At 38.8% G+C, this 25,484-nt stretch overlaps 1 protein-coding gene across 2 annotated transcripts in view; it reads right to left on the bottom strand.

Annotated features, from left to right (window-relative positions):
• dock11 (dedicator of cytokinesis 11) overlaps positions 1 to 25,484 on the bottom strand; it is a 187,251-nt gene that overhangs the window by 34,993 nt on the left and 126,774 nt on the right. For both annotated transcript variants that reach the window (XM_041220293.1, XM_041220292.1), the window contains 13 exons: positions 24,943 to 25,059; positions 24,602 to 24,680; positions 24,400 to 24,497; positions 24,195 to 24,309; positions 23,882 to 23,948; positions 23,492 to 23,539; positions 22,716 to 22,855; positions 20,615 to 20,730; positions 20,039 to 20,176; positions 19,697 to 19,879; positions 18,495 to 18,608; positions 17,950 to 18,165; positions 14,972 to 15,029 (listed from right to left, as the gene is read on the bottom strand). In XM_041220293.1, the coding sequence (XP_041076227.1) occupies positions 14,972 to 15,029; positions 17,950 to 18,165; positions 18,495 to 18,608; positions 19,697 to 19,879; positions 20,039 to 20,176; positions 20,615 to 20,730; positions 22,716 to 22,855; positions 23,492 to 23,539; positions 23,882 to 23,948; positions 24,195 to 24,309; positions 24,400 to 24,497; positions 24,602 to 24,680; positions 24,943 to 25,059 (1,489 nt within the window). The remainder of the gene's footprint in view (positions 1 to 14,971; positions 15,030 to 17,949; positions 18,166 to 18,494; positions 18,609 to 19,696; positions 19,880 to 20,038; positions 20,177 to 20,614; positions 20,731 to 22,715; positions 22,856 to 23,491; positions 23,540 to 23,881; positions 23,949 to 24,194; positions 24,310 to 24,399; positions 24,498 to 24,601; positions 24,681 to 24,942; positions 25,060 to 25,484) is intronic.

Below are 25,484 nucleotides of genomic sequence, written 5' to 3'. Positions count from 1 at the left end.
ATTAGTATAGCTTTAACTTTAGACGTGGCAAAACGTAGGCCTACCACTGCCAGTTAAAAGAATAAATAAATAGCATATACAGTACATTGTTTTGTCTGCATGTCTTAAGCATTAACATTTAGTGTTACACATACAATTGTGTTTATTTAAAAAAGGTTCTAGGTTTAGGGTTGTGGTCTTTAGATTAGGATAGGGTGAAGAAAATAACCACAAATAGCCAGACGAAAGTTTTTTTTAGAAAGGACTTGTGTCGTGTACTCAGGCTGGGAATTAAACAAATCTCTCATGTTGTTTGCACACAATACATTAACATAAATGCCATATTCTTCGTAAACATGACAATTGTATTCCTTGCAGTAATATATCGTATTACTAAGAGATAAGAGTTATACTATGTTAAAAAGGATCCTGTGAAATCCTCTGTAGATAGGACAAATACAGAAATGAAAAACGTATGCCTAGGTAGATATGATTGCTCGTTATATGTCTTACATGGTTCTTGCACTACAGGAATGTACCATTTTTAAAATCATGTAATATACAGTAGCTTACATATACTGTATGATCTCTATTTCTTACAATAGCTACCTTGGTTGGTATTGAGCTACAGGTATTTACCATGGTTTAGCAAAGACGTTAGTTCTTTAGTTTTTAACTAATTAATGTATTGTTTCTTTCCAAACTTGTAATTGAAATGCATGCATGATGATAACCAGTCTCCTGTTTGTTTTCTGTCCTAATTATACAAAGTACTGTATGTAAAATTAAATGAAACAACAAAGCACATAATACAAAATAATAATAATAATATAATAATAATAATAATAATAATAATAATAATAATAATAATAATGTATAAGCAACACTTTTCAAGTGATTGATGTGCACCGTGGCCTAGTTAGTAATCGCAGCATGGAACTCATGCTTAACTTTTGGCTCGTATACCTGTCCATACAGCAGTGCGCTTCCCAAAACAAGAACACCTCCAGAAATGCTAGTTAACGTTGGTTACACAAACAGAAATACACACTAATATCACAGGCTACTTACAAATTTCATTTTCAATGATGCATTTGTGCTAATATATATTACAGCTATATTCACATTCCCTTATCTAGCATCATACTGTCAAATATACTACTTATTAATATAAATTATTCTTACAAAATTCATTTTAAATTACTTAATGTTTGGTAATATGTCCAAACAAATTATTTCCTGGGCTCGAGCTACTTATTTCCCAGCCTAAGCTTGTAAACATTAGAAACAATGGAACCCCCATTAAATTCTTGAGCTTGATCAACTTATTTCCTAAGACAACGGCATAAAAGCAGAAATGTCTTCATCTAGGCAATGTGGGGAAGCTATAAAAAAGGCTAACAAGATACTCGGATACATTGTGAAAAGTGTTGAATTTAAATCAAGGGAAGTAATGTTAAAACTGTACAATGCACTTGTAAGACCTCATCTTGAATATTGTGTGCAGTTCTGGTCACCTCGCTATAAAAAAGATATTGCTGCTCTAGAAAGAGTGCAAAGAAGAGCGACCAGAATTATTCCGGGCTTAAAAGGCATGTCATATGCAGACAGGCTAAAAGAATTGAATCTGTTCAGTCTTGAACAAAGAAGACTACGTGGCGACCTAATTCAAGCATTCAAAATTCTAAAAGGTATTGACAGTGTCGACCCAAGGGACTTTTTCAGCCTGAAAAAAGAAACAAGGACCAGGGGTCACATTAGAAAAAGGGGCATTCAGAACAGAAAATAGGAGACACTTTTTTACACAGAGAATTGTGAGGGTCTGGAATCAACTCCCCAGTAATGTTGTTGAAGCTGACACCCTGGGATCCTTCAAGAAGCTGCTTGATTTTGGGATCAATAAGCTACTAACAACCAAACGAGCAAGACAATGGCCTCCTCTCGTTTGTAAACTTTCTTATGTTCTTATAAGATCAGCCATATAGAGAGAGCTTAACTGCAGGGGATGTGTTATCTGGCTCCACATCCTCAGACGAAAACTACAGCTCCTAGAGACACAGTGAGCCTTGGAGAAGAGTAGAAAGTGGTTTGCTGGAAATAGACAGGTAGGATGGCTTTGCAGGTGTCACCAGGATAAAATCCACGTAGAATGCAATAGCACTGCATAGTAACATGTACACTGCTGCCTCAGTGTGCTAGACAGTAACTGGACTGTCAATAAGGCCTGATTGTTACTAGGTAGGCAGGCTGGTTTGCATGTCACGGGGATAAGACCCAGGCATAATGCAAATAACAAGCATTGCACAGAAGAAATGTACAGTTGCTGGTTCAGTTTGTTAAAAAACAGTAACTGGACTGTCAACCACGCCTGCTTGGTACTAGACAGGCAGGCTGGCTTTGATTGTGTCACCGGGATAAAAACCCAGCATCATGCAAATAGCAAACAATGCACAAAAGAATGTACCATTGCTGCCTCAGCTTGTTATGACAGTAACTGGACTGCCATCAAGGCCTGCTTGGTACTAGACAAGCAGGCTGGCTTTGCATGTGTCACAGGGATAAAATCCTGGCATTATGCAAACAACAAGCAGTGTACAGTAAAACTGTACCAATGTACCATTAAGACAGTAACTGGACTGTCAACAAGGCCTACCTGGTACTAGACAGACAGGTTAGATTTGCAAGTGTCCCAGGAAAATAATCCTGGCATTATGCAAAAAACAAGCAATGTACAGTATAACTGTACTGTTGTTGCCTCAGGAGTGCCCACCTGCAAGTCAGCCACTGGCTAAAGTGCGTAGTCAGTGCAAACACAATCAACACAGTAGCCTGCACCGAAACAGTAACCTCGATCCCTAGGGATCAGGTGGCAATGAATAGCAGTTACTGTATGTGGTGAATCAACAGGGGTGCTGTGGCAGAGCAAAGCTCTGCCCTTTTTAAACTGGCAGGGATGGGGTTAATTTCCCCTACCTGCCTGGGTTTATTATGTTCAGGTGGCTGGGGTTGATTAGGTTAATTAACGATCAATCAGTTCCCAGCCACCTGACATAAAAGGAGGCCTCTGCTTCTCATTTGAGAAAGAGGGAGCTGAGGAAGCAGGTTGGTTTTTTGGAAAGTTTGAATCCAGTGAAGGCATTGCCCAGCCTGGAAATGGTTATTTTTGTAAGTTTTGCTTTTCGTCTTTCTTTTTGTGTTTAAATTTGTTTTGGCCCTTGTGCCCTTTCATTTTTGTGTTTATTTATAATAAAATAGTTATTTTTTTGAACTGCAGTCTGTCTCTGGGCCTCTTTCCACTCGCCAGCCTGCCACAGGTGCCCACCTGAGAGTCAGCCACTGGTTAATTCTAAATTCAGAACAAAAATAGAAAGAGCCTGCTTGAAATAACCCTTTGTAATAGCAATGCGCTGCTAGCAGGAAAGCCTACAAGTTTCTCTGGATTATTTTTATTTTTTTCCCTCTCTGTAGGAATAAAAAACAGAAAAGCCAGAGGAAACACACAGTACTGCGAGATGAAATAATAAATGGATGAGCTGCTGCGCGGTTTATTATTATAAAATAACAGTACAAAAAACAGGACATGGCACTTCACACCAAAATAGACAAACAAAACGGACTAACACTTAAACAAACAGTGGATTAACAGACAAACAAGGTGAGTCAAAACAATGGTTATATATTTACGTTTATAGTTTTAAATTCTCTCCTCTCCACACCTGTTCTCCACTCACCGAACACACAACCCCGAGTGAGTGAAAACATGCTGCTTTTATGCAGCTGTACCGAGACTTGACTGCTAATCATTCATTCAATTGGATTCTCTGTACAACTGCATGTGAATTAATAAAGTGCAATTCTCCATGCTCGCATATTATTGCAATTTACCTGCATGTGAAGTGCTGTGCAATCCTTGTGCCTAAATACAAATATACATTTTAAACAAAACTCTTGTTACACAGACCCATTTATATCCTGTGTACCAATGAATATACACCAACATTAACACACCACACGTAACATACAACACAAATAAATAGCCCAGGGGCGGGGCACTTTGCCACACATGCATACACATTTTTTTAAACTTAATATTTTATTCAAAACTTGAACGCTCAAACTGAAGACTTCTAAGGGTAAGATAAGTTACAGTAAATGTTAGCAAAAAATAAAGAGAAAAAACTGAAATATGTTGATTGCATAAGTATTCAGACCCATCAACTCAATATTTGGTGGAAGCACCATGGCAGCGATTACAGCCGCAAGTCTTTTTGGGTAAGTCTCTACCAACTTTGCACACCGGCTTGGTGCCATTTGTGCTCATTCTTCTTGGCAAATTTGCTCAAGCTCTCTCAAGTTGGTTGGGGATCGCTTATGGGCAGCAGTTTTCAAGTCTTTCCACAGATCCTCAGTAGGATTCAAGTCAGGACTTTGACTGATCCACTCAAGGACATTCACTTTCTTATTCTTAAGCCAATCCAGTGTAGCTTTGGCCTTGTGCACTGGATCATTCTCCTACTGAAAGGAACATTTTTGCCAGTTTTAAGTCTTTAGCAGACTGAAACAGATTTTCCTCTAGTATTTGCATATACTTTGCTCCATCCATTTTTCCTTCAATCCTAACAAGCTTTCCAGTCCCTGATGAGGAGAAGCATCCCAATAGCATGATGCTGCCATCACCGTGCTTGACTGTAGAGATGGTGTTGACCTGGAGATGTGCTGTGTTGGGTCTGCACCAAACATAACGCTTGGCATTTAGACCAAAAAGCTCCAATTTGGTCTCGTCTGACCACAACACCTTTTGCCACATTTTTGCAGGATCACAGGTGCTTTGTTGCAAACTCCATGCAGGCTTTGAGATGACTTATTTTTAGTAAAGGCTTACTTCTTGCCATTCTGCCATACAGGCCACTTTTGTGAAGTGTTCTGGATATTGATGACTGATGCACAATTTCAACCATCTCAGCTATTGAAACTCTCTTTCAAAGTTGTCATTGGCCTCACAGTGGCATCCCTCACCAGTTTACTCCTTGCCCGGCTGCTCAGTTTGGAGGGACGGCCTGGTCTAGCCAGTGTCTGAGTGGTATAATGCACCTTCCATTTCTTGATGATTGAGTAGACTGTGCTCACAGGGATATTCAGACACTTCAATATTTTTTTCTGATCTGTGCTTTTCAATGACTTTATCACTGACTTGCTTTGACCCTCACAGAGGCAGGTGTTTTTATTCTGAAATCATGAGAACCACTAATATTGCACACAGACAGAGGCCATTCAACTAATTCCATGGCTTGTTAAGGTCATTTTGTGCACCTAAATTAACTTAGGTTTGCCACAGCAAAGGGTTGAATATTTATGCAATCATAACTTTTCCATTTTTATTTCATATTAATTATCTATTTACTTATTTTTGTTTTTGCTTTGAATGCGTGGAGTAGGTTGTGTATATAACACATATTAATTCCTACTTCAAAGTCTCATGACTGCAAGCTTTAAAGCAACAAAATGTGAAAACTGTGAGAGGGTCTGAATACTTTTGCAAGGCACTGTATATAGCACTTAAAAATGAGTTAAAGCACTAACAAGGTATATGGAGAGAAAAAAAGATACACTTATCTGTCTCAGGAGTAATCAGCTTGGCTGAAAAAAGAAACTGGCGGTGACTGTAGAGGTCACTGCTGTTTTATGGTTGCGGGGGGGAGTCTCAGCAGCGCCACCCTGCTCTAGCGAGAATGTTTGAAATAGAGTTTTCAGTTTGGGTGTCTTAAAGGGAAACACCCATTTTGTAATGGTTAATATTCCCTACTTGAAAGGTAACATACTTTTTACTGACTGTAGTAGACGCTTTATAACACTTTCTGCAAGTTTTTTCCTCATTTCATTGGCAATATGATGAGAAATAATTTCACATGACGTATCAATATCAAGGCCATAAAACTTGCAAATTAATGTCAGTAGGCAAGTCCGTAAATGGCCTTCATGATTTTACAATCTTGTAAACGGTTCGAAACACTATCTGTTGTTTACTTTTCTGCAGCAAGCATTTCAATTATTTTTTCTTTGGCCTGTTGCATAATTCTCTTAGCTTCCTTGTGAGACACAGAATTCCTGTGTTTAAAGATTTTTTTCTTCAAAGACATCTGCCTTCTTTCTTTGGTGTTCCCATGATAGCTAACTGCAGCTCTTGCCCATTCATCAGAGAGGTGAATGGGTTTACAGGAGCTTGTGCCCAATGACTGTAAATTTGCAAAAACTGTACATCCTATCTTCTTTTTCAAGCAGAAATTAGCCAAGGTTATGTCTTTTCTTTTCTTCTAAAAACTGGTTTTGTGTCCAACATTCTGGAAATTCTTGTGTGTCCTTGTCACAATGACGGCCGGAGTGGGTGGCGTCAGACCACAGCCAGGAAATAAAACAACAAGAGAGGTGGAGTTTGGTGTAAATACAGTATAATTGTAAATCTCAAAAAACTAATCACTTCTAAATCTTTTGTAGTCATGTTTGTATTACTTTAGTATAAATACATGTTAATTTGGATTCATATGTTGTTTTTGTCTGACTTTATGTGAAAGAAAAGACACGCATTTGCCCATTTTCCCACTGGAAATAGTGATATTTTGAAATATCACTATCCTGGTCACAAAAGCAAAGTTTGTGGGGAATAATAGCCATTTTCTGTACTTTTGAGGCATAAGCAATTAGGAAATAACACTTACTACCCAGGAACAAAAATTGTATTACAAGGTGTAATCAATCACTCAACTGGAGTCTCAGTACAACTGCACGTGAATTAATAAAGTGCAATTCCTCGTGCTCGCATATTATTACATTTTACCTGCACGTGAAGTGCTGTGTAATCCTCGTGCCTAAATACAAAAATACATTTTAAACACTCATGTTACACAGACCCGTTTATATCCCGTGTACCAATGACTATACACCAAAATTAAACACACAACACGCAAAGTATAACAGAAAATACACACAGGGGCGGGCACTCCTGCAGTTTTATAACCCTCAGCAGCTGTGTTATCAGGTTATGAGGTATAATCTGAGTCAAGAATTAATCCTGACTAGGTATGTTTGTCTGCGAAGACCTGGAACCTGGCATAGCTGGTACAAGCCTTGTTTCTGACTGAGTCTCTTCTGTTACTGCTTAAATGATTAATAAAAGTATTAGTGATTACAACGGCAAAAAAGAAATAAAAACATTTAAGGGGAGCTGAGCAATCATTTGATGTGAAATATGCTATCTGATTATTTCTCTTTTATTGAAATTATACAGTCAATATTGTAGTGATCTTGGTTAACGCAGACAGGTGCATCACAAAAGGCGAGGCAATCCACATACAGGCAAGAGCAGACGTGAGCCCGGGACCTCTCACACTAAAGCATAGCACCGATACTGCTGTACAAAAGAGCTTGGTCCTTTGCAAGGAGCGTATATCAGGCTTATGTCTCTGTGTGTGATTACAGTGCTTCACCTACCAGCACTGCTGCTGCCTACCTCAGTGCATGCTACAATGTGAAAATTCTATGGGTTTTAAAAAACCCTAACTAGTATTAAACTTAAACAATGTAGAAAAGCAAACAAATTGTTGTTTAATACTATAAAAAAATCACTACCAAATATGCACTGTAATATTTAAAAAGCCTTACTATCATATAGGGACCTTAATGGATAATAAAATGGTCTATTGTCTACAGGTGTCGCTGGTGTGCAGTGAACCGAGTTTTAAATAACTTTAGCTTAACCGGGGAAGAAGTGTTAAAGGGACTAGGAGCTCTTAAAATAAACAAATCCCCTGGGCTGGATGAGATCCTCCCAATAGTACTCAAAGAAATGAAAGAAGTTATTTACAAACCACTAACCAAGATCATGCAGCTGTCTCTTGACACAGGTTGTACCAACAGACTGGAGAATTGCAAATGTAATACTGATCCACAAAAAGGGAAACAAAACCAAACCGGGTAACTACAGACCAATAAGCCTGACCTCTATTGTATGTAAACTTTTGGAAACTATAATGGAAAATTACCTATATGGTAACAGTATTGTGGGAAACAGTCAACATGGTTTAACTAACCTGCTTGATTTTTTGGTCTTGCTCAGCATTTAATAAATAAACAGAACAGCAAAATAAAAAGGTTGTAACATACAAAAACACAGGGGACAACACTGGTAGCCAAAATAAACAGACAAACAAAATGGACTATACAGACAAAACATGGTGAGCTTCTTTTCAACGATTATTATTATTCTTAAGATTATTTTTACCTCCGTCTCCAATCCTGTTCTCTACTCACCGAACACACAACCCCTAGTACGTGAAAACATGCTGCTTTTATGCAGCTGTAGCGAGACTCGACTGCTAGTCAATCATTCAATTGGAGTCACGGTACAACTGCACGTGAATTAATAAAGTGCAATTCCCCGTGCTCACATATTACATTTTATTTGCACGTGAAGTGCTGTGTAATCCTCGTGCCTAAATACAAATATACATTTTAAACATTCGTGTTACACAGACCCGTTTATATCCCGTGTACCAATGACTATACATCAACATTAAACACACAACACGCAACATATAACAAAAAATACACACAGGGGCGGGCACTTCATCACAGGGAGATACTGAAATTGGAGAAGGAATCTATGAAAAAGACCTAGAAGTTTTTGTTGACTCAGAAATGTCTTCATCTTGAATATTGTGTGCAGTTCTGGTCACCTCGCTGTAAAAAAGATATTGCTGCTCTAGAAAGAGTGCAAAGACGAGCGACCAGAATTATTCCAGGTTTAAAAGGCATGTCATATGCAGACAGGCTAAAAGAATTGAATCTGTTCAGTCTTGAACAAAGAAGACTACTTGGCGACCTAATTCAAGCATTCAAAATTCTAAAAGGTATTGACAGTGTCGACCCAAGGGACTTTTTCAGCCTGAAAAAAGAAACAAGGACCAGGGGTCACAAATGGAGATTAGACAAAGGGGCATTCAGAACAGAAAATAGGAGGTACTTTTTTACACAGAGAATTGTGAGGGTCTGGAATCAACTCTCCAGTAATGTTGTTGAAGCTGACACCCTGGGATCCTTCAAGAAGCTGCTTGATGAGATTCTGGGATCAATAAGCTACTAACAACCAAACTAGCAAGATGGGCCGAATGGCCTCCTCTCGTTTGTAAACGTTCTTATGTTCTTATAAACCGGACTTGAACCAGCGATCCCCTGGCTATAGGGCGCAGCCTGCACTCCACGTGGAGCGCCTTTACTGGATGCGTAACGCTGAAGCCCATTAAAATGTTATTTCAATGCAAACATTACAGAATTTTCCTGACACACAGGGCTTTACTCAAAAAATGTAACAAATCCACTATTACAGACACTATTTCTGAAGCATTTGTTTTGTATTATTAGGAACACAAATAAAAGAAAAAAGAATGCTGTAAGTCACAGTGCATATGGTTTATTTTATAGATGCTGTTTATGATTAAATCATTGTTTGACAGCTTATGTGGAGGTTTATAGCCTTCAAAAAAAATAATGGTAGCACCGAATTTATGGGTAACAGTTTGAGTATAGAGCCCTATGACAAAGTGGATGTAACCTGAGACATTAAAATGTCAAGTTGTAAAGCAAATTTTTGGTTAACAGGCGGCAATGATGCGCCCTCCCATCAATCATGGGGTATCCATGTAAGTTTTTTTTTTAACTCGAGACATTTACATGACAAAAATGTCTCGTGTAAAATGCCTTTTTGGGTTTCCATTCGCTCAATTTATTTTACTCGAGTAAACCAGGCTTTTCACCCGATGTCATGCAAATTAATGGAAACGGTGGGGGTTTATATGTAAATTAGCTATGCATAAAGTACTCGTACTGTTTTTGTAGTGAAGTTTTGTGAAAATGTGGTTTCTATGCGCAGATAACTGGTACACGAGTGAATCTAAGCTGCTGCAATAAAGCAAAATCCCTTGTGCCTGGCTGGTTAATAATGTGTTTTACTGCTGTTGCCCAAATAGTTTTTCAAATGTCATTAGTAGTGAATACTGTTTCAATTATTGTATCTTATGACTCATTAATTAAAAATAAACTCAGAAGTATGAAATTAAGCTGACCAACACGCATTGCAGATCACCATAGCTGAAAACCGGCGGAGATGTTTATATATATATATATATCAGTACAGTGAAAAAGTATTTGCCATTGTCTGATTTTCTGCATTTTTGCAAATTTTTCACATTGAATTTGGTCAGATCTTTTTGTGGGTTGTAGCAGTATATAGAGGGAGTCTGAGAGAAAAAAAACACCAAAGTTTGGTGCTTCTTTCATTTGTTTGGGGTGCAAGTTAATCAAACATGCACTCTTCAGGTGTGAAAAAGTTATTGCCCCCCGAGTTAACGCAACCCAATTAAAGGGATAATTAGGGTCAGCTGTTTGAATAATTTGGTTAACAATCAGGCCTGATTTGGGCCAGCCCTGCCCAATGTAAATATGACTAACTTTGGCCCTTACCATCAGAGTGAAGTTGTCAGCACACAGGTTCTAGAGGCACATCATGCCTCGATCAAAAGAAATTTCTGAAGACCTCTAGAAAAATCTTGTTGAAGCCTATCAGTCTGGAAAGGGTTACAAAGTAATTTCTAAGGCTCTGGGGCTCCACCAAACCACAGTCAGAGTCATATTGTCCAAATGGAGAAAGTTTGGGACAGTATTGAATCTTCCCAGGAGTGGCCATCCTGTCAAAATCTCTCCAAGAGCAAGGCATAAAAAAGTCCAGGAAGTCACAAAGAACCATAGAACAACATCCAGGGACGTGCAGGCCTCTCTCGCCTCAGCTAAGGTCGTGTTCATGACTCCACCATCAGAAAGACACTGTGCAAAAATGGGATTCATGGCAGAGTAGCAAGGCGGAAACCACTGCTCACTAAGAAGAACATGAATGCTCATATCAAGTTTGCCAAAAAGCACCTGGATGATCCTCAAGAGTTCTGGAACAATTTTCTATGGACAGATGAGCCAAAAGTGGAACTTTTTGGCCAACATGGGCCCCATTATGTTTGGCGAAAACCAAACACTGCATTCCACAGTAAGAACCTCATATCAACGGTCAAGCATGGTGGTGGTAATGTCATGATTTGGGGATGCTTTGCTGCATCAGGACCTGGGCGACTTGCCATCACTGTAGGAACCATGAATTCTGCTCTGTATCAGACAATTCTATAGGAGAATGTCAGCCATTCGTCCGTGAGCTGAAGCTGAAGTGCATCTGGGTCATGCAGCAAGACAATGATCCGGAACACACAAGCAAGACTACATCAGAATGGTTGAAGAACAAGAAATTTAATGTTTTGGAATGGCCTAGTCAAAGTCCAGACCTAAACCCCATTGAGATGTTGTGGCAGGACCTGAAATGAGCAGTTTATGCTCAAAAACCCATAAATGTCACTGAGCTGAAGCAGTTCTGCATGAAGGAGTGGGCCAAAACCCCGAGAGACTGATCAATAACTACAGGAAGCGTTTGGTTGCAGTTATTGCTGCTAAAGGTGGCGTAACCAGTTATTGAGTCTAAGGGGGTGATTACTTTTTCACACGGGGGCATTGGGTGTTGCATAACTTTCTTTAATAAATAAATGAAATAAGTATCCAAATTATGTGTTATTTGTTCACTCAGGGTCCCTTTTATCTAATATTAGATTTTGGTTGAAGATCTGATAACATTCAGTGTCAAAAATATGCAAAAATGCAGAAAATCAGATAGGGGCAAATACTTTTTCATGGGCAAATATATTTTATATGGCACTATATATATATATATATATATATATATATATTTCATTCAGGCAATACAGCATATAGGGGATCAGGTGATGCTGCGTGTACTACCTTGGTTTAGAAACCCTACCTGTCCAGATGGCTGACAGCTGCTGAGGAAGCATTCAACACCACGCTTGGGCAAATACGGGTAGTGGGCACTTGAAAGGGAGGTGGTGGATGCTAATGAAACGGACTGAAGTGCTGCATTAATTCATTCCCAAAATTGGCACTGCCTGCTGTGAGACAGATGAGGAAGGTTACTAGTGTTGCCAAGGCTTACAAGGAAAAAAAAGCGACACTGCCTTTCAAAACAAGCGAACCCATGTTAAGAGTGGGTGTTTATGTAAGTTCCAACCAGCGACTAAAAAACAAGCCCAATTCTGCTTATTATAAACAGACTTGGCAACTGTGAAGGTTACCTCAGCCGCCAGTTTCAATTGGACAGGAGTGATCTCAGGAGTTTTGTACTGTCAGAGATTCTCTCCTTTTAAATTGTGTTGGATTTACTGTTGTGTCAAATATTAATGATGCAGACAAATAAAACACAGTCAATACATTCATTTGCAATTTTATTTGGTCAGTTCTGAGAGAGCATCTACACGGCAGATGTTGTTGCGCTGTTTCGGGCGATCAATCTGGCTCACCAACTATATTTACTAACGTGGAGGGCAGACACGAGTTGTCTTTGGACATAGTTGGGATCAAAAAAAGGATGGGAATTAATTCAGTTAGACATTTAAACAGCAAGGGTATTCTCAAACAGCTGCATTAATACTATAACATGGGCATAACGCAGTTCATGGTAAGTGGTTTTATACAGAATTGTAAACCCACAAGAGAGACCAGACACAGTAAAACTAAACTGTAACCATAAAATCGCACATCAGCCACTACTTTCTGCCATCTTGGAATCCACAGTAACGACTGACCTACTACCTTGCAATATTTATAGTTAAGTATAAACACGCTCATTAACATTTACACATGAAATGCGGGTTTCCATGCGAAACTGGGCGCTGGATTTCCTGTGTGTTTCGTCATTTACGCGAGTAAATGAGATTCACCCTATCCCTCTTTTTGGCCGTTTTTTTCCTCCACAAACCTGATTTATCCGAGTAATTCTCCCAAACGTGCATGCATATCACCATGTCACGTATAAATTAACCTGCATGGAAACCCCATGAATTTCGGTGCATAAAAATACATGTTGTATTTAGAGTAAAGCTTATCATTGCAACTCATTTTAATTAATTAATTAATTTATTATTATTATTTTTCAATCTATATAAACCAGATTGTCCACCCTACAAAACTGGAATACGGAAATGAATGCCCTCAGCTCAGTATTTAAAATGTCATATTAACAAAATATATATATTCTTATGAAATTACCGATTTAAAAACTTACAAATAGGTTTTCCTCTTGGCATTCAATTACATAGGGTTAATTACTGACGAACCGTTTTTGAAAATATATTTATTAAATGTCTATAAATACAAATTGTTTTGAAAGGCAGAATATTTTATTTAAAGCAATATTAAAGCAGCTTTGTTATTGGCGTTGTACTGCTTTAATAATTCAGAACTGTGGGTACACTGATTATATCATTATTTCCCACTCTCTTTATTTAATTATTTTACAAATGTTAAATAATTACAGTGCCAATCCAAGGCCAATTTTCTTACCTGTTTTTGTACTCTCACTGTTGCCTTTCAATTTTTTATTTTCTAATTTTAAAAAACTAAGGTCTTTACAAAGCTTTTCTCTTTCTATTTGGCATTTCAGATTGTATACTGTGCGTTTGGCTCTCCATGTCATGTCAAATTATGTCATGCGGGAGGGCAAAAAAGCACACACACAAAAAAAATAGTCTACATGGTCCATCACACCATGCTTGTTTTAGATTATGTAAAAGAAAGCTACTATGACTAATGGCCATGGAGATCAGCTGGTTAAGTATTTTATTTAAAAATGTGATAATCTTAATGCATCTGGACAAAAACTATGACCGTCCTCCTCAACACCTGACTGTATCAAGGGGAACAATTGTTTTCTTTCTGTTAACAAGGGGAACGGTGATCCCCTCTGTTCCTCCTCAATTCAAGCACTACATACATACATACATACAGACAGGAAAGACAGACTTACAGTGGAAAATATGAGAGACTAGAATTATACGCCTGCACCTCAATCATGTATTTCTTCACTATAAGCAATTGTGTCAATATTCTGCATTTACAAAGACACAGCATACTGTGAAAGTAACAAAGAGACCAGTACAGATATTTCAGATATTTTTCAGTACTGAATCCTTTCTCATTCACATGTATTCGATCCTATGTTAATGGTGCACTCACCACTAAAATGGCTTGCCTTGTCTTACTTTTATTTGCCAATATGTTTTCTCAGATTAAGGCAACCTGCAGAAGAACAGGTAATAAAGGGATGAATTGTATACATACTGACTAACAGGACTTTCATAGAAAATGCAAATTGATAAAAAAAAACTATTCAAATTCTCTAGTGACTGAAGTGCTGGAAATCAATCCACCACAGTGTGTACCGGCTGCTTATTTCCAGGCAGCCCTTCACAGGGCCTTATATCGTTCATAACCCTTGTATATGTTAAAAATATGAGAGCGAAAGGGGTTTTCAAGAAATCTTCATTTGTTTAACAGTGTCTGTTTTGTTTCCTGAGTTAAATTAAGTTGAGCTGACACTGTACTGTAACTTGCTAGCCTGCTGAATAGTAACATGTTGATTGTATTTATGTGCAGTATGAGCACACATGTCTCAAGATGGAAGGAAGTTCAGGAACCCAGATTTTTATCAGCCTCTGGCAATGTAATCAAACCAGATTGCTGTGTCTGATAAAGCACAGTGCAAGTTAGGCTAAACTACCAGATAAACTAAGAATGTACTAAACAACACTGAGGAATTTTACATTGTATTTTTATTCAAACATAAAATCTTGATTCTTAATTTTGTCTGAGATCAGAAAAAAACAACTTTAGTTTGTTGTGAAAATCCTGACATGAATGTGTCTTTTGAAAAAGATTTTCAAAAGTACACATTAGGATTTTATAAGTAACACCAGAGTGGCAGGAATTCAACTGTAGTAACACAGAGTACAGTACAAATTGATTCAGTCAGAAAGGAATTATTCAGAATGCTTACTTTTTCTGTGTAGGTATTCTGCAACCAGAGCTGCAGCATGGACATAACACATTGCTGCCTGAAATGGAAAGAACAAATTGAATAAATATCAAGTGTAAATTTAAGAAGTTATTTACAAACCACTAACCAAGATCATGCAACAGTCTCTTGACACAGGGGTTGTACCAACAGACTGGAGAATTGCAAACGTAATACCGATCCACAAAAAGGGAAACAAAACTGAACCAGGTAACTACAGACCAATAAGCCTGACTTCTATTATATGTAAACTTATGGAAACTATAATAAGATCCAAAATGGAAAATTACCTATATCGTAATAATATCCTTGGAGACAGTCAGCATGGTTTTAGAAAAGGGAGGTTGTGTCTAACTAACCTGCTTCATTTTTTGAGGATGCAACATCAACAATGGATAATTGCAAAGCACATGACAAGGTTTCATTAGATTTCCAGAAATTTTTTGACAAAGTCCCACATAAAAGATTAATTCTCAAACTGAACGCAGTAGGAAAACAAGGAAATGCATGTGCATGGATTAGGGAGTGGTTAACACTAGAACTGCCGGATTTCCGAACTACCTAACTGCCATGCGGGTCACTTTGACCCATACATTTTTTAAACTGCTTTGTTATAAAACTGAAAAGTTGCATTCATGAACATCATATCTAACATTTGCATCGCAGAAACAATGTATTTAAATGTAAAATTAAACATAAAATGCTTTTTTTTTATAATGAGCACATAAACACGACTATAAACAGAGAAAAAATATAATAAAATACACAGTTCAAAAGAAACGGATATGTACATATGCGTAGGTATAAATGAGTGTAAATGGGTATATGGACACACAAAACTATAAAACCGAAATCATTGTTTCTAATACTACATAAAAATAAAATATAACACTACTTCCGGTTTGACAGATGCATTGTGCTATGGAGGAGCGTACGCGTCTGCCAGCTGACTGTGCCTGCATCCAGGAGCTGTGCTGTAAACAGACGCAGAGCCATTAGACACTATTGTGTAAACTGGTAAATACAAACCTGCAAACCCTTTTTTTTTTTCTAAAAGTAATATAAAAAAAGAATATAAGTTGTTATCCTACCTCAAATAATAGAATATCTTACATTATATTTAAAAAAAGACATGTATTGTAATGCATGGGTCACATTGAACCACGTGGCAGTTCTAGGTAGAACTGTTTATAACTTTATCATTTTTGCGATTCTGTCTATCAAATGCCATCAGGACATTTAATTCATATATTTAGAAAAAATCAAAAATGGACATTCACATACCATTTACAACGAATGAGTAATTAACACTTTAAATTCAAAATGGGTCACAATGACCAGCGGTTCTAGTGTTAACATGTAGAAAACAGAAAGTACTGATTAGAGGAGAACCCTTAAAATGAAGTGAGGTAACCAGTGGAGTACCACAGGGATCAGTATTAGGTCCTCTGCTATTCCTAATCTACATTAATGATTTAGATTCTGGTATAGTAAGAAAACTTGGTAAATTTGCAGATGACACAAAAATCAAAGGAGTGGCAAACACTGTTGCAGCAGCAAAGGTCATTCAAAATGATCTAGACAAGATTCAGAACTGGGCAGACACATGGCACATTACATTTATTACAGAACAGTGTAAGGTACTGCATGCAGACAATAAAAATGTGCATTATAAATATCATATGAGAGATACTGAAACTGAAGAAGGAATCTATGAAAAAGCCCTAGGAATTTATGTTGAGTCAGAAATGTCTTCATCTAGACAATGTGGGAAACCTATAAAAAAAGGCCAACAAGTTGTTCGGATATATTGCGAAAAGTGTTTAATTTAAATCAAGGGAAGTAATGTTGAATATTGTGTTCAGTTCTGGTAACCTTGCTACAAAAAGGATATTGGTGCTCTAGAAAGAGTGCAAAGAAAAGCGACTAGAATTATTCCGGGTTTAAGGCATGTCACATGCACAGAGGCTTAAAGAATTGAATTTATTCAATCTGAACAAAGAAGACTACACAGTGATCTGATACAAGCATTCAAAATTCTAAAAGGTATTGACAGTATCGACCCAAGAGACTTTTTCGACCTGAAAAAAGAAACAAGGACCAAGGGTCACAAATGGAGATTAGACAAAGGGGTATTCAGAACAGAAAATAGTAGGCATTTTTTACACAGAGAATCTTGAGGGTCTGGAATCAACTCCCCAGTAATGTTGTTGAAGCTGACACCCTGGGATCCTTCAAGAAGCTGTTTGATGAGATTCTGGGATCAATAAGCTACTAACAACTAACCGAGCAAGATGGGCTGAATGGCCTTCTCTTGTTAGTAAACTTTCTTATGTAAGCACTAGTCCTCCTCCCCAGCCCCCATTTAATCTTCATGTTCTATTAAGTACTAACTAATCCCTGAAGCTAATGGTGCCACCTACTGGTAGAATGGGACACTGCAGACGTGTCCTTCCCATAGTGAGCTGCATTTTGTTGCTTCACTCCTGTGCATTATTATCGCAAGCTGCACTTTCCTTCCCCTTGAGGCTAGCTGCTTTCCTCATCATTGAGTAAGGGTGGAGTCTATTCTCAAATTGAAACATCTAATTCAACTAAATAAGAAACACCCTACCCCACCCCCTATTTGTTCTCATGTTTCAAAGCATCCAAATTGTGTGTGTGTGTGTATATATATATATATATATATATATATATATATATATATATATATATATATATATATATATATATATAGTTATCTGCAGTTTTGAGTTCTCTTTCATAGACCTTTCATAGGTCTTTGGTGTTGAAGCAGTTAAACTGAACCAAGCTTGGCATTGATTAAACTTTTTCTGGGCTGCTAAAACAGTTCAATGAATCATTAATCCAAACAGGCATTGAAACTATCTTTAAATTAGTCCTGAGTTAAGGATTTACAAATCCTGCAAGTTACAGTACTCTCAACTCTGAAATGGTACCTCAGAAAAATTTCCATTCTTCACATGAACCTTTGCCATGCTTTCGAGCCAGGTCTTCCTGAGCTCGGGGGTGCTGGCGTAAGACTTGGCCAGGCTGAACTGCAGATCCACCAGCATCTCTGGGTCTCGTTCGTGCTCCTTCATCTGAGCTGTAGCCATCAGCACGGTCCGGATTTTCTTAGTGAGGTCTTTCACCTCTGAAGGAAAAGCTGTTGCCTGTAGGAGAAAAAAGGTCCCAATCTTTAAAAAGCAATATTGATTCAGAACAATAGCCTTCTTACTGGAAGAAAACTAGACCTAAATTTTGCTAAGGCACCCCCTTGCAAAGTTTCATTACAAGCTGGTGAGCAGTTCTCAAGAAATAGGCAAAGATGTAAGTGTCTATTAAAAAACGTACAACGTATGCATGAGCCCCAATACCTGCTGTACCCCAGGTGCCAGGAGATAATCATTCTGCTGCTTAATAAACACATGCCAAATGTGCTGCCAACATTTTCTGTGCAATCTAGTAATCTAGTAGTATCATTCTGTGTAAAGCTTGGTACCTTCATGGCTTTATCGCTGTTGGCAAAATTGTTAATAATGGACAGAGACTCCTGAAACCTGGAGCCTCCAGTCAGTGCCACGTCTGCAATCAACTGACTAACTGCAATGATAATCTGAAACAGAAAAGGATTACAATTAGGAACCAAAGCAGCACAACCACACAGCTTCACAAGGGGCAGATTCACACAGCTTCACATCGAGAGCAGATTCACACAGCTTCACATCGAGAGCAGAATCACAAAGCTTCACGGTGAGAGCAGATTCACACAGCTTCACATTAAGAGCAGATTCACAGTTTCACATTGAGAGCAGATTCACACAGCTTCACATTCAGAGCAGATTCACACAGCTCCACATTAAGGGCAGATTCACACAGCTTCACATTGAGAGCAGATTCACACAGCTCCACATTAAGAGCAGATTCACACAGCTCCACATTGACAGCAGATTTACACAGCTTCACATTGATTGCAGATTCACAGTTTCACATTGACAGCAGATTCACACACCTTCACATTGAGAGCCGATTCACACAGCTCCACATTAACAGCAGATTCACACAGCTTCACAAGAAGACTCACACAGCTGCACAAGTAGCAGATTCACACAGCTTCACACCAAGAGCAGATTCATACAGCTTCACATCAAGATTATACCATTGTGCACCATGAAATGTATTTTATTTAATACCATTGTAGAAGAAAAAAATAGTTACAATTTACACATTGTGACTGAGATACAGATAATAATGTTTGACAAACATCCTTTTCAATAGGTATGTTGCATACACTGTTCTAGATGTAAATGTGGTATTTATTCAGCTAATTAATTAATATACTGTATATTAAGATACCATATAATATTAAGATACCGTAATCATATAGTATAGGTCCATTGGCTGCTAGATTTTTTTCTTTTGGTCCTAAGAAATTATATTGGGGTCTGATTTACATAGAATAGTTTTCATTGGCATCTAAAGTCGATAGGCTGTACTTCAGTGTGCAGTACAAAGCAGACTGACGGGTCTAGTTGAGAGACACTTTTGCTACATATCCATTTGGTACACATTTCCTCTACTCTACTAGTACAATTCTAATCAAGCATAGCTTATAGCTTTCAGTGTCATGTCATGTGTGCAGATGTGAATGTGAGTCTGTCCATGTGATTGTGATGGAAAGTCATTAGGGTAAAGGGTACTCACCTGGAGGTGTGTTCTTAGGAAGCTCCTCCTTTTGCTGTACTCAAAGTTGCTCCTCATGAGCAGGTACAGCAGGGCTGATGCCTCACTCCGCGTAGAGCTGAGCTTCGATGTGCAGCACTTCAGCACCTCGTAGCAGAACGCAGCACACAGGCAGACCCTGCCTTTGAAAAACGCTGCAGAAAACTGAAGAGATCATAAACATGGGGAAAAACATACAATAGCCAGCAAGAGTTCTTAATGTTTTTTTTTTTTTTTCTTGAAAGCAGGAAATTTAAACTCAATAGATTTCAAGATGCTTCTGTTGAGACCTGTTTTACACCTTATCTACAGCCCTGTACCTACCTTACTGCTGAAGGCTCTTAAGGATGCAAATACATGTTTGAGGGCTGTCTCTGACTGTCCCATCTTGAGGAAGGCAAGATAAATATCAAACACCTTCTTCATCAGGGGGTTGTCACCATCATTGTCAAGGAGCTGGGTCTGGAGACAAGCAAAGCGCATCCTTTTACCCAGTGACATTCTAGAGTGTTTCAAGAGACCAAGTACCTTATTTAACTACCTACCTCTTAACAAACGGCTTACCAGCAATACACAGCAGGCTGGTAAAAACAATGAAAATACCTTCAAGCAATTTTTATTGATTTCTTATCAAATGGGGGAAAAAAAACATATATTGTGTACCAAAACTCCAATAGCGATACCTGGTTCATACTCCAACAAGTACTGGGACACTCTGCATTGTAATAATAGTTTAAAGTTGTCAGTAGTATATCAATAGCTGATCCTCATCCTGTCTGCGTGCCAGTACGTTTCACTCACCACTTATTGAATAGCACTTATTGAATAGCCCTCACTGCCAGTCCCAGTGGATGTGTGTTTATTCATCTTAGCACACAATCTAGTGCAGCATCAACGTACCTTAAAGCTCTGGGTAAACAGGGAAACAATGTCCAGAACAGTGAGGCAGGTTTCTGTTGCAATGTTGCCTTCCAACAGGGACTGATGTGAAACATCTGCTTCTGGTGTTCCTAAGCCTGAAAGAGAGCAGCCAGCAAAGAGAGCGACATAAGCATAACTGAGGCAGAAGTGTTAAAGGGACTAGGAGCTCTTAAAATAAACAAATCCCCTGGGTCGGATGAGATCCTCCCAACAGTACTCAAAGAAATGAAAGAAGTTATTTACAAACCGCCAACCAAGATCATGCAACTGTCTCTTGACACAGGGGTTGTAAAAACAGACTGGAGAATTGCAAATGTAATACTGATCCCCAAAAAGGGAAACAAAACCAAACCAGGTAACTACAGACCAATAAGCATGACCTCTATTATATGTAAACTTTTGGAAACTATAATGGAAAATTACCTATATGGTAAGAGTATTGTGGGAGACAGTCAACATGGTTTAACTAACCTGCTTGATTTTTTTGAAGATGCAAAATCGACAATGGATAATTGCAAAGCATTTGACATGGTTTATTTAGATTTCCAGAAAGCTTTTGACAAAGTCCTGTATAAAAGATTAATTCTCAAACTGAATGCAGTAGGGATTCAAGGAAATGCATGTACATGGATTAGGGAGTGGTTAACATGTAGAAAACAGAAAGTACTGATTAGAGGAGAACCTTCAAAATGGAGTGAGGTAACCAGTGGAGAACCACAGGGATCAGTATTAGGTCCTCTGCTATTCCTAATCTACATTAATGACTAATTCTGGTAAAGAATTAAGCAAACTTGTTAAATTTGCAGATGACACAAAAATCAAAGGAGTGGCAAACACTGTTGCAGCAGCAAAGGTCATTCAAAATGATCTAGACAAGATTCAGAACTGGGCAGACACATGGCACATTACATTTATTACAGAACAGTGTAAGGTACTGCATGCAGACAATAAAAATGTGCATTATAAATATCATATGAGAGATACTGAAACTGAAGAAGGAATCTATGAAAAAGACCTAGGAGTTTATGTTGACTTAGAAATGTCTTCCTCTAGACAATGTGGGGAAGCTATAAAAAAGGCCATGTCGTGCAAATTTACGTTGAATATCTAGGATTTATGTCACATCTGTGTCCTCATCAATTACCATTAAAGAAAATACCTACTATAGCTCATAATGTAATTATTAACCATAATAAACATAATACCTCAATAAGAACTAGCGATTCTGGCATAATTATCCCTAGATTTATGATGAAAAGATTAACAATTAATATTATGTACGCTTAAGTATTCAAATCAGTCATAGATGTGTATTTGTTATAAGACAAAAAGAAACCCAACAATCCAAATTATTATTACATTTAATCATATTCTCAATAGGTTGGGTGTATGTTTATTCATATTCTAAAGGTTGGGTGTATGTTTCTCTTTGAAATATTATGTAGAGATCTGTTTTGTGTAATAAAATAATAAAATTCGCGTTGTCTGTGGTTTGTTTTGCTTGAAAGTGGATACTTTTGTAAGTATCAAATTCAAAGCTTTAATCATTAAAAATGTAGCCAGAACTGCAAGTTATTATTGGTATAGGAAGTTTCCAGTGGTTAATTAATACTGATCTATGGTAATGCTTGTGAGGATACTGGGCAGTGTATAACCCTCTAGACATATAGAACATATTTATGCATGACAGAATCAGGGTTCAGTGTGAAGGCAAGGGTGTAGTACGCACTGGGGTTCAGTGTGAAGGAGCTGAGGGTGCAGTACGCATCGAGATTCAGTGTGAAGGAGGCGAGGGTGCAGTACGCACCGGGGTTCAGTGTGAAGGAGGCGAGGGTGCAGTACGCACCGGGGTTCAGTGTGAAGGAGGCGAGGGTGCAGTACGCACCGGGGTTCAGTGTGAAGGAGGCGAGGGTGCAGTACGCACCGGGATTCAGTGTGAAGGAGGCGAGGGTGCAGTACGCACCGGGATTCAGTGTGAAGGAGGCGAGGGTGCAGTACGCACCGGGATTCAGTGTGAAGGAGGCGAGGGTGCAGTACGCACCGGGGTTCAGTGTGAAGGAGGCGAGGGTGCAGTACGTACCAGGGTTCAGCGTGAAAGAGTTTTCCAGGTTAAGCTGCTGGAGCCTGGCTTGCATCAGTCCGGGTCTGCTGCGAATTGCTGGCATGGTCTGGGACTTGCGCTCTGTAGCAAAATGCTTGGCTAGCCACAAATCATGCGTCCTACCAGCAATGGAGAGATCATTCAAATAGAGTACTGTTCTTAATTAGTACCTCAATCTCGTAAACCACTCTGTATATGATGTCAGACAACAGGTCAGTGAAACAGAGCCTATCAAGTTTCAAGGATACTGTATAACCTCATGTCTGGGACAATATAAATTACCTGACCTATGTTTACGCTGCTATATTTGACGTTGTCAGTGAAGAGTAAAGCATGGAAACATTGAAAAAGCATTGAAACTTGTATAAAGCATCATGACTCAGGGTTAGAAACTCACAGTGGCCCTGTTTATGCATTACAGTGATCACAAACCAGAATGTTGAGAAATCAGGTCCCTACTAACAGTGTTCTGAACTGAGCACCCTTTAATCAGTCTGTAGATCTATTAGAATATTTGTTTTGGTTCATGCAGCTCCAGGGGGAGGAATTGCTTACTTGACAGGTGTTAACTGGCTCAAAATCTTGGCTTCTGATCATTTAAAAAATATATTACTGAGAGCAGTTCTGAAACCTGGGGCTGGATGCAGGGATAGTGTGAGTTTCTAAGTCTGCTTACACCCCTGTATGTGACATGTAAAAACAGGTGCTCCTGAAAGTAAAATAACATCATCTCTGGATCTTGTTACATACAGTACCTGGCTATGTTCCTTCTTCCAATGTACCTGAACTGTAAGAGGCATATTCTGAAATAAAAACAGAACATGGAACATTAATGAGCATCAGTGAATGCATTAAATGCTCTTAAAACCCTTCACACATATGCCAAGAATTGGCATATGATTCCGACTTACAAAATGTTAGAAATCTTTTCACCGTTATCAGATAAATCCTTCATATAACTAATAAGCTACTCCTCCATTGATTACAGGGTGAGCAGTCACTCATCTAAGCACCTGCCTGGATTTCTCATGTCATCTGACCCACAAACAACCCACACTGTGTAAAAAGCTGCTCCTTAGAGGACAACCCTGGTCTACTCTGCTGTAGCATATAAACATTCCGCTCAAAAGATTACCAACACTTACTCCAGAACAGTGAGGAAGTTCATCCCTTCTTGGGGGGTTACCTTATTCCAGTAAGCCAGAAGAGTATCTATGAACACGATAAGAATGGAAAGGTATAAAAAGTATACAACAGAACTTCTAAAATAATAGAAACATGCAGCAATCCATGCAGTTGGATACTAACCTTCAGATATTGTTCCAATAATCTAATTCCATGCACTGTTGGATACTAGCCTTCAGATACTGTTTCAATAATGTAAATCCATGCACTGTTGGAAACTAGCCTTCAGATATTGTTTCAGTAATGTAAATGCATGCACTGTTGGACACCAACCTTCAGATATTGTTTTAATAATGTGGAGGAAGCACATAAGAAGGTTTTTGATCTCATGTTGGTCAAGCTTATTGTACGGTGGAACATTACTCCCCGCTGAGCTTCTCCTGTGGATCTGCAGAATCAGGAAAATGAAAGGGGTTATGAGAATCTGAACAATTAATGTCAAAATGTGTGCTGCCTGTGGTTCAAATGCATCCATTACCCCATCAGTAGTGTCAGACACACTCGGCTCCATGTACAAAGAGATGCGGGAGTCCTCACGCTTCACTACCTGTCGATTCTGACTCTGGGCACCGTATCCTGGGAATCAAAAAAATGTTGTATCACAGGCTTTTGAACATACACTGCAACTGCAACTAAATATGAATAATCAATTAAAAAAACAATTAGAATAGTTAACGCACCACTGTCTTTGTCTATCATGTTACTTGACCTATTGTGAAGTGTCGATGGAAAAGCAAACATCAAGTCATCTCTGGAAGCCTGTGACAGTACAAGGAAATTAAATAGCTATCAATAGACCTCTTTAAGGAACAGATTCTTTGCAGTTGTGCAGCATTTTCAGCATAATCACAAAATAATTCAAACAATACACAGGAGATCATTTTTTATATTGATATCCATGCACATCACAGCAGTCCACATTAACTGTTTTTATTGAATATTATACAATAGAATTACCACAAAATGATCACAAATGAATGGGTTTGTTTAAGATGCCCCAAGCTCCCAGTATATTACTTACACTTGCAGGCATGCCTGTGTGGAGTGAAAGGGGGTCCGTCGCAGCCAGCTGCTTCATATTTCCATAGAGCAGCTCAAACAAGGGTAGGTATAGGAGAGAGATCCTTGCCTGCTGGTTCTTGAATTAAAAACAAACAGTTTTAAGTTTTAAGAGGCCTCACCTCCATGAGGGTGTCTCTCTAGGAGCCAAGGGGACATCCTGTCCTCTCTCATGTCGGCGATGATGTCTCTCTAGGAGCCAAAGGGGAGACTCTGTCCTCTCTCACCTCCACGAGGATCTCTCTGTGAGCCAAGGGGAGACTGTGTCCTCTCTAACCTCCACAAGGGTCTCTCTAAGAGCCAAGGGGAGGGTGTCTCTCTAAGAGCCATGGGGAGACCCTGTCCCCTCTCACCTCTGCAAAGATGTCTCTCTACAAGCCAAGGGGAGAACTTGTCCTCTCTCTCCTCCGCGAGGATGTCTCTCTACGAGCCAGGGGCAGATCCTGTCCTCTCTCACCTCCACAAGGGTTTCTCTACAAGCCAGGGGGAGACCCTGTCTTCTCT

The sequence above is a fragment of the Polyodon spathula genome, chromosome 20 (genome assembly GCF_017654505.1).
Source record: "Polyodon spathula isolate WHYD16114869_AA chromosome 20, ASM1765450v1, whole genome shotgun sequence".
NCBI classification, from domain to species: Eukaryota; Metazoa; Chordata; class Actinopteri; order Acipenseriformes; family Polyodontidae; genus Polyodon; species Polyodon spathula.
Note: the sequence above shows the minus strand (reverse complement) of the source record. Positions and strands in the feature narration are given on the sequence as shown.